We start from the raw sequence: 10,005 nt of genomic DNA on the forward strand, positions 1-10,005 counted from the left end.
CTAGAGCCACGCGCCATTGCACTGTTCGGTCAAACGAACATTACTTATGAATTGGAAACAGTGTAAACCTCAGTGCTTCAGCATGGACATTGGGTTAAGGGAATTCGTGTATTTATTGAGTACGGAAAGAGCCACATCAGTCCTGCAGGTCTAGAGGGTCTCTGGGACACTATAAAAGTTAAATATAGTTAGTTACATTTTTAAAAATGAATTCATTTGTATATCAAAGAGCCTAATATATTAATGGTCTGTATTTGTTTGTGAACTGTACCCCCCAGGCTTGACTCCTGCCTGGTCACACATGATGCCTGGCTTGCTGTGGCAGGGCTCGCTGGGTGTCCTGCGTTTCCAGGCGACCCCCTCTCTATTCTTTATTGTTATGTCGTCATTATGTTGTTATTGTCTTTCTAAATGTAAAATAAAGTATAAAATGGACAAACTATAAGAATCTGGTAGCAGCAGATGTGTGTTGGTGTAGTAGATGGGGCACTTACTCCCAAGCCTGAAGTGTCCCTCTTGCTTCGCCTCATTAGCTAGCTTTTGAGGTGGAGCGATCGGATACACTTGAGGGGGGCAGTTGTGTGTTTGTGAGGCAGAGGCCTCGAGTTCACGCCAGGAGGAAGTGGTACTCGCTAAGCGAGCAGCTCAATATTAAATAGGTGTTCTCATAATTGTGTACTCCGTGTATATAGAAATTGTGTCAGACCGATGCCCGACGGTAAGGGAGAGAACAGACTGTTGGTATCAGACCTCTGCCCCCCTCCAAATGAATATTTTTGTTTTCTTACCCTGTACAGTAGGTGGCGTGAATACACCCGTAGGTTGTATTCCGCCATTAAACCTCAAAGAATGAGAAGGACGAGAAGAAGCGAGAGGGTTTAATCTGTCCACGATTAGCAGACCACCTGCCTTCGGGACACGTACGAACACTGTTAGGGCGGAGACAAGATTACCTCGCCATTACATACAGTATCTCTGCTCTTCCGCCATTTCTCACGCCACATCCGGTTGTGCAGCAGCCATTTTGTCTGTTCATGCAAGTCCACCCCTCACGGTCAAGAACTGCGTTCCCCCTTCAAAAATAACCTGAAATATTGTATTTTTTTTGTATATTATGTGGCACTTATACGGATTTAAAAATTACAAGTTCGAAGATGCCTTTCTCTTCGAAATAAATAGCGTATTTTTTTTAGTTGTGTGCGCGAATAATTAAGGTTATGTCGTGCGAGGAAAGCTACTTAGCCATCAGACGCTATCTGACTGATGAGCGGGAGCCGTACGCACCGGGGACCCATGGCAATACTAAAAGAAAGATACGTAAAGCAGCCGCTTGCTATGTCGTGCGGAATGGCACACTGTACTACCAGAGAAGGCAGAAGGGCCTGGATGAATTCACCGAGTTGGAAGTGGTGTTGCAGGCAGGACGGAGGAAGGAACTTATCGACGAGTCACACATTGTCACCGGAGAAGAGCACCTCAACCAGCATCACACATGGGAATCAATTTCTCAGAAGTATTGGTGGAGAGGTAAAATATAATTTTACAGCTAAATTATTTAGCAACACTTTTTTTGTTTTGTTTTATTGGGCCAAAAGAACACGCGTAAAAGAAAGCACCAGCTGGTATATTTCCTTCGCAGTTTGTTTGCCATATGGCTAGCCAGGTCAATCAATGCATCGTACGCTTAAAGGAGCAATATGCAGCAATCATTCCGCCATTTCCTGGTTGCAAAAAAATCTAATAGTCCGCCTAATTTCAGTTTGTGACAAAACAAAGTCATTCTACAGACAATCATTGTACCATCTAAACAGCTGTGAATAATTTGTATTTTCAGATATTAAATATTGTATTTTCAGCTATTTGAAGCTGGTGTACCAAACCAAATGTAAAAGACAGCAACAACTAAACGGGAAGCATAGAAATTGTAGACAGAACAGATACACCACCGCTTCTTAGACTGACTTTCAATGAGAATGACATATCTTTAAGCTTAATTTCTATGTGAATTTAGTGGGTTACCCAAAAAGTTAAATATTGCAGTTTTAAGTTATGTGCAGGTTGTTTAGGCGGGTTTAGGGTTGTGCCCTTTATCCACGCAATATTTCACTAGAGCCCAGTACCAGGCATGGATTTTAAGCCTTACCCTTACCTATGCCCGCAACGTTCAGGCCCACAGTTTCTAAACCCAGAGGTGCAACATCATGAGACTTCTGTGAATGCTTGCCGAACAGGCCAAGTCAATAAGCGAAGTTAAAAATTCTTCCTTTTTTAGGTGTTCGTTTCTCAATCTAAATGCACAACCTAGATTAGAGCCAATGTCTTAAGTAGTTGAACATGTTACTCCAACCTCGTGAAAATCACACGTTTTAATATTCTTTAAAAAAAATAACAACTTCATATCGAAGGATTTGATTTGACGGCCTGAACATATACAGTTAGGCGAGAAACGACCTTTGAACCCGATGACATGTTTTTACAGTTTACATTTTAGTCATTTAACAGGCACTCTTGTCCAGAGCTACTTACAGGAGCAATTAGGGTTAAGTGCCTTGCTCAAGGGCTCATCGACAGATTTTTCACCTGGTCTGCTCGGGGGATTCGAACCGGCAACCTTTCGGTTTCTGGCCCACCACTCTAAATCCGGTAGGCTACCTGCCGCATGAGGTTTGATAGCCAACGCTGCTATGACATCGACTAGAAGTGTGATCAGGGATTGAAGCAGTTATAGTAAAGTAGTTTTGTGAAACAATGCTAACTAGCGTTACCCATAGACTTGAAGTTATTGCGCTATCTGCTAGCATACTAGACTCCGAAACACTTTTTTATGTATCCACTAGTTCATCGGACGCTGAGGAAGTAGATAAAGGGTCTCATTGCCAAAATCCTGAAGTATCAAACTTTCTAAAAACAGAGCATGATGTTCTATAATCTATATTTGAACTGTATTGAAACTAAAACAGTCAAACTGTCATTTGGAAATTTTGCACAGAGTTCAGTTTTTAGAGTTGTTGCATTTTCTCCCTGGTCCCTAACTTTTTCTCCCCGGTCCCTAAACGTCTTTGCTCCGCAAAAACAAAGTATCGTTAACAGATAACTAGATTGACGCATCCATTCTATCGATTTATGACATTCTGGTGAGGTTCTCTGTTATCTCTACTTTTTTTTGCGGGAGCAAAGACATTCTTAGGTTTTATTTATTCTTCTAGGGCAGCATAAGACAGAAGAGAAGCTGCACGTAATCTAATTATAGACAAGTTGACTAACAAATAGGCCAACATTTTTACTCGAAAATTAAAAAAAAAAAATCATTGCGCCGTCTGGCTGTAGTCTACGGCGCATTCTCTATATTAGCGGGTAAGGTGCAGGTGATTTCAACTTTATCACATCTAGATGGGCGGACAGGTCATTACACAGGTTGTTATATGGGTTATTACACAGGTTATTATATGGGTTATTACACAGGTTGTTATATGGGTTATTACACAGGTTGTTATATGGGTTATTACACAGGTTGTTATATGGGTTATTACACAGGTTGTTATATGGGTTATTACACAGGTTGTTATATGGGTTATTACACAGGTTGTTATATGGGTTATTACACAGGTTGTTATATGGGTTATTACACAGGTTGTTATATGGGTTATTATATGGGTTATTACACTGGTTATGTGGGTTATTACACTGGTTACTATGTGGGTTATTACACAGGCTATGTGGGTTATTACACTGGTTACTATGTGGGTTATTACACTGGTTACTATGTGGGTTATTACACAGGCTATGTGGGTTATTACACTGGTTACTATGTGGGTTATTACACAGGCTATGTGGGTTATTACACTGGTTATGTGGGTTATTACACTGGTTACTATGTGGGTTATTACACAGGCTATGTGGGTTATTACACTGGTTATGTGGGTTATTACACTGGTTACTATGTGGGTTATTACACTGGTTACTATGTGGGTTATTACACTGGTTACTATGTGGGTTATTACACAGGCTATGTGGGTTATTACACTGGTTATGTGGGTTATTACACTGGTTACTATGTGGGTTATTACACAGGCTATGTGGGTTATTACACTGGTTACTATGTGGGTTATTACACTGGTTACTATGTGGGTTATTACACAGGCTATGTGGGTTATTACACTGGTTACTATGTGGGTTATTACACTGGTTACTATGTGGGTTATTACACAGGCTATGTGGGTTATTACACAGGTTATTATATGGGTTATTACACAGGTTGTTATATGGGTTATTATATGGGTTATTACACTGGTTACTATGTGGGTTATTACACTGGTTACTATGTGGGTTATTACACTGGTTACTATGTGGGTTATTACACAGGCTATGTGGGTTATTACACTGGTTACTATGTGGGTTATTACACTGGTTACTATGTGGGTTATTACACAGGCTATGTGGGTTATTACACTGGTTACTATGTGGGTTATTACACTGGTTACTATGTGGGTTATTACACTGGTTACTATGTGGGTTATTACACTGGTTACTATGTGGGTTATTACACTGGTTACTATGTGGGTTATTACACTGGTTACTATGTGGGTTATTACACTGGTTACTATGTGGGTTATTACACTGGTTATGTGGGTTATTACACTGGTTACTATGTGGGTTATTACACTGGTTACTATGTGGGTTATTACACAGGCTATGTGGGTTATTACACTGGTTACTATGTGGGTTATTACACTGGTTACTATGTGGGTTATTACACTGGTTACTATGTGGGTTATTACACTGGTTACTATGTGGGTTATTACACTGGTTACTATGTGGGTTATTACACTGGTTACTATGTGGGTTATTACACTGGTTACTATGTGGGTTATTACACTGGTTACTATGTGGGTTATTACACTGGTTACTATGTGGGTTATTACACAGGCTATGTGGGTTATTACACTGGTTACTATGTGGGTTATTACACTGGTTACTATGTGGGTTATTACACAGGCTATGTGGGTTATTACACTGGTTACTATGTGGGTTATTACACTGGTTACTATGTGGGTTATTACACAGGCTATGTGGGTTATTACACTGGTTACTATGTGGGTTATTACACTGGTTACTATGTGGGTTATTACACAGGCTATGTGGGTTATTACACTGGTTACTATGTGGGTTATTACACTGGCTATGTGGGTTATTATACTGGTTACTATGTGGGTTATTACACAGGTTATTATGTGGGTTATTACACTGGTTACTATGTGGGTTATTACACAGGCTATGTGGGTTATTACACTGGTTACTATGTGGGTTATTACACTGGTTACTATGTGGGTTATTACACAGGCTATGTGGGTTATTACACTGGTTACTATGTGGGTTATTACACTGGTTACTATGTGGGTTATTACACAGGCTATGTGGGTTATTACACTGGTTACTATGTGGGTTATTACACTGGCTATGTGGGTTATTATACTGGTTACTATGTGGGTTATTACACAGGCTATGTGGGTTATTACACTGGTTACTATGTGGGTTATTACACAGGCTATGTGGGTTATTACACTGGTTACTATGTGGGTTATTACACAGGCTATGTGGGTTATTACACGGGCCATTACGCGGGTTATTATACGGGTTATTAGCAATTGTGGGTGAACAAACAGCTGACCAGCACACCACTGGTTCCCTTGTCAACACACCACTGGGTCCCCTGTCAACACACCACTGGGTCCCCTGTCAACACACCACTGGGTCCCCTGTCAACACACCACTGGGTCCCCTGTCAACACACCACTGGTTCCCCTGTCAACACACCACTGGTTCCCCTGTCAACACACCACTGGTTCCCTTGTCAACACACCACTGGTTCCCTTGTCAACACACCACTGGTTCCCTTGTCAACACACCACTGGTTCCCTACACACCACTGGTTCCCTTGTCAACACACCACTGGTTCCCTTGTCAACACACCACTGGTTCCCTTGTCAACACACCACTGGTTCCCTTGTCAACACACCACTGTTTCCCTACACACCACTGGTTCCCTTGTCAACACTGGTTCCCTTGTCAACACACCACTGGTTCCCTTGTCAACACACCACTGGTTCCCTTGTCAACACACCACTGGTTCCCTTATCAACACACCACTGGTTCCCTACACACCACTGGTTCCCTTGTCAACACACCACTGGTTCCCTTGTCAACACACCACTGGTTCCCTTATCAACACACCACTGGTTCCCTTATCAACACACCACTGGTTCCCTTATCAACACACCACTGGTTCCCTTGTCAACACACCACTGGTTCCCTTGTCAACACACCACTGGTTCCCTTGTCAACACACCACTGGTTCCCTTGTCAACACACCACTGGTTCCCTTGTCAACACACCACTGGTTCCCTTGTCAACACACCACTGGTTCCCTTGTCAACACACCACTGGTTCCCTTGTCAACACACCACTGGTTCCCTTATCAACACACCACTGGTTCCCTTATCAACACACCACTGGTTCCCTTATCAACACACCACTGGTTCCCTACACACCACTGGTTCGCTTATCAACACACCACTGGTTCGCTTATCAACACACCACTGGTTCCCTACACACCACTGGTTCCCTACACACCACTGGTTCCCTTACCAACACACCACTGGTTCCCTACACACCACTGGTTCCCTTGTCAACACACCACTGGTTCCCTTATCAACACACCACTGGTTCCATACACACCACTGGTTCCCTTATCAACACACCACTGGTTCCCTACACACCACTGGTTCCCTTATCAACACACCACTGGTTCCCTTATCAACACACCACTGGTTCCCTTATCAACACACCACTGGTTCCCTTATCAACACACCACTGGTTCGCTTATCAACACACCACTGGTTCCCTTATCAACACACCACTGGTTCCCTTATCAACACACCACTGGTTCCCTACACACCACTGGTTCCCTTGTCAACACACCACTGGTTCCCTTATCAACACACCACTGGTTCCATACACACCACTGGTTCCCTTGTCAACACACCACTGGTTCCCTTGTCAACACACCACTGGTTCCCTTATCAACACACCACTGGTTCCCTTATCAACACACCACTGGTTCCCTACACACCACTGGTTCCCTACACACCACTGGTTCCCTTATCAACACACCACTGGTTCCCTACACACCACTGGTTCCCTTATCAACACACCACTGGTTCCCTACACACCACTGGTTCCCTTATCAACACACCACTGGTTCCCTACACACCACTGGTTCCCTTATCAACACACCACTGGTTCCCTACACACCACTGGTTCCCTTATCAACACACCACTGCTTCCCTTATCAACACACCACTGGTTCCCTTATCAACACACCACTGGTTCCCTTTTCAACACACCACTGGTTCCCTTTTCAACACACCACTGGTTCCCTTTTCAACACACCACTGGTTCCCTACACACCACTGGTTCCCTACACACCACTGGTTCCCTACACACCACTGGTTCCCTTATCAACACACCACTGGTTCCCTACACACCACTGGTTCCCTTATCAACACACCACTGGTTCCCTTATCAACACACCACTGGTTCCCTTGTCAACACACCACTGGTTCCCTTGTCAACACACCACTGGTTCCCTTGTCAACACACCACTGGTTCCCTTGTCAACACACCACTGGTTCCCTTGTCAACACACCACTGGTTCCCTTGTCAACACACCACTGGTTCCCTTGTCAACACACCACTGGTTCCCTTATCAACACACCACTGGTTCCCTTATCAACACACCACTGGTTCCCTACACACCACTGGTTCCCTACACACCACTGGTTCCCTACACACCACTGGTTCCCTTATCAACACACCACTGGTTCCCTACACACCACTGGTTCCCTTATCAACACACCACTGGTTCCCTACACACCACTGGTTCCCTTATCAACACACCACTGGTTCCCTACACACCACTGGTTCCCTTATCAACACACCACTGGTTCCCTACACACCACTGGTTCCCTTATCAACACACCACTGGTTCCCTACACACCACTGGTTCCCTACACACCACTGGTTCCCTTATCAACACACCACTGGTTCCCTTGTCAACACACCACTGGTTCCCTACACACCACTGGTTCCCTTGTCAACACACCACTGGTTCCCTACACACCACTGGTTCCCTACACACCACTGGTTCCCTACACACCACTGGTTCCCTTATCAACACACCACTGGTACCCTAGTCAACACACCACTGGTTCCCTACACACCACTGGTTCCCTACACACCACTGGTTCCCTACACACCACTGGTTCCCTTATCAACACACCACTGGTTCCCTACACACCACTGATTCCCTTGTCAACACACCACTGGTTCCCTTGTCAACACACCACTGGTTCCCTACACACCACTGGTTCCCTACACACCACTGGTTCCCAACACACCACTGGTTCCCTTATCAACACACCACTGGTTCCCTACACACCACTGGTTCCCTTGTCAACACACCACTGGTTCCCTTGTCAACACACCACTGGTTCCCTACACACCACTGGTTCCCTACACACCACTGGTTCCCTTGTCAACACACCACTGGTTCCCTACACACCACTGGTTCCCTTATCAACACACCACTGGTTCCCTTATCAACACACCACTGGTTCCCTACACACCACTGGTTCCCTTATCAACACACCACTGGTTCCCTTATCAACACACCACTGGTTCCCTACACACCACTGGTTCCCTACACACCACTGGTTCCCTTATCAACACACCACTGGTTCCCTTATCAACACACCACTGGTTCCCTACACACCACTGGTTCCCTTATGCCCATATGCACATGTTTCAAAAACAAAATGTCTACTTTTCGTTGATGTGTTGAGAGTACTGCTGCACCATAATGATGAAGGCAATACATCCAGAGTACTGCTGCACCATAATGATGAAGGCAATACATCCAGAGTACTGCTGCACCATAATGATGAAGGCAATACATCCAGAGTACTGCTGCACCATAATGATGAAGGCAATACATCCAGCTACTGAAACCATTCGGTGTGTGTATAAGCATACTGTCGATACATCAACGTGATTAACCCCGTGTCTTCCCAGGGATCCTGAAGCAGGTGAAAGACTACATGAGACAGTGTAGGCAGTGCCAGAACAGACAGGACCGGAGGGGGCTATCGGAGGACCGGAGGGGATCCAGACTGGTGGGCCGACCAGGGAGACCAAGGAGGGTCACAACCCCAGCCAGTGACGATGATGAGGTGGAGGAGGAAGAAGAGGAGGAGGAGGAGATGGACTTGGTGACTTCCATTCATCACAAGACCAAGAGCTCCAGGACTGTGGCTAAACACGAACTGGTCTTTGTCAGTGAAACTATACTGTCTAGTGTTGTCTTAGGTGTCTCTGTCTAGTGTTGTCTTAGGTCTCTCTCTCTCTGTCTAGTGTTGTCTTAGGTCTCTCTCTCTCTCTCTGTCTAGTGTTGTCTTAGGTCTCTCTCTCTCTGTCTAGTGTTGTCTTAGGTCTCTCTCTCTCTCTCTGTCTAGTGTTGTCTTAGGTCTCTCTCTCTCTGTCTAGTGTTGTCTTAGGTCTCTCTCTCTCTGTCTAGTGTTGTCTTAGGTCTCTCTCTCTCTGTCTAGTGTTGTCTTAGGTCTCTCTCTCTCTGTCTAGTGTTGTCTTAGGTCTCTCTCTCTCTGTCTAGTGTGTCTTAGGTCTCTCTCTCTCTGTCTAGTGTTGTCTTCTCTCTCTCTGTCTAGTGTTGTCTTAGGTCTCTCTCTCTCTCTGTCTAGTGTTGTCTTAGGTCTCTCTCTCTCTGTCTAGTGTTGTCTTAGGTCTCTCTCTCTCTCTGTCTAGTGTTGTCTTAGGTCTCTCTCTCTCTGTCTCTTAGGTCTCTCTCTCTCTGTCTAGTGTTGTCTTAGGTCTCTCTCTCTCTCTCTGTCTAGTGTTGTCTTAGGTCTCTCTCTCTCTCTCTGTCTAGTGTTG

General features: G+C 44.7%; 1 protein-coding gene across 1 annotated transcript; it reads left to right on the forward strand.

Moving 5' to 3' along the window:
• Nucleotides 1-998: 998 nt before the first annotated feature.
• On the forward strand, nucleotides 999-9,452 carry LOC135564589 (zinc finger and BTB domain-containing protein 11-like). Its single transcript, XM_065009956.1, has 2 exons — nucleotides 999-1,527; nucleotides 9,130-9,452. Exons 1-2 carry the CDS (start codon nucleotides 1,218-1,220, stop codon nucleotides 9,435-9,437), a joined length of 618 nt encoding a protein of 205 aa, XP_064866028.1. The 5' UTR covers nucleotides 999-1,217; the 3' UTR covers nucleotides 9,438-9,452.
• Nucleotides 9,453-10,005: the final 553 nt, after the last annotated feature.

Source organism: Oncorhynchus nerka, linkage group LG25, assembly GCF_034236695.1.
Source record: "Oncorhynchus nerka isolate Pitt River linkage group LG25, Oner_Uvic_2.0, whole genome shotgun sequence".
NCBI lineage: Eukaryota > Metazoa > Chordata > Actinopteri > Salmoniformes > Salmonidae > Oncorhynchus > Oncorhynchus nerka.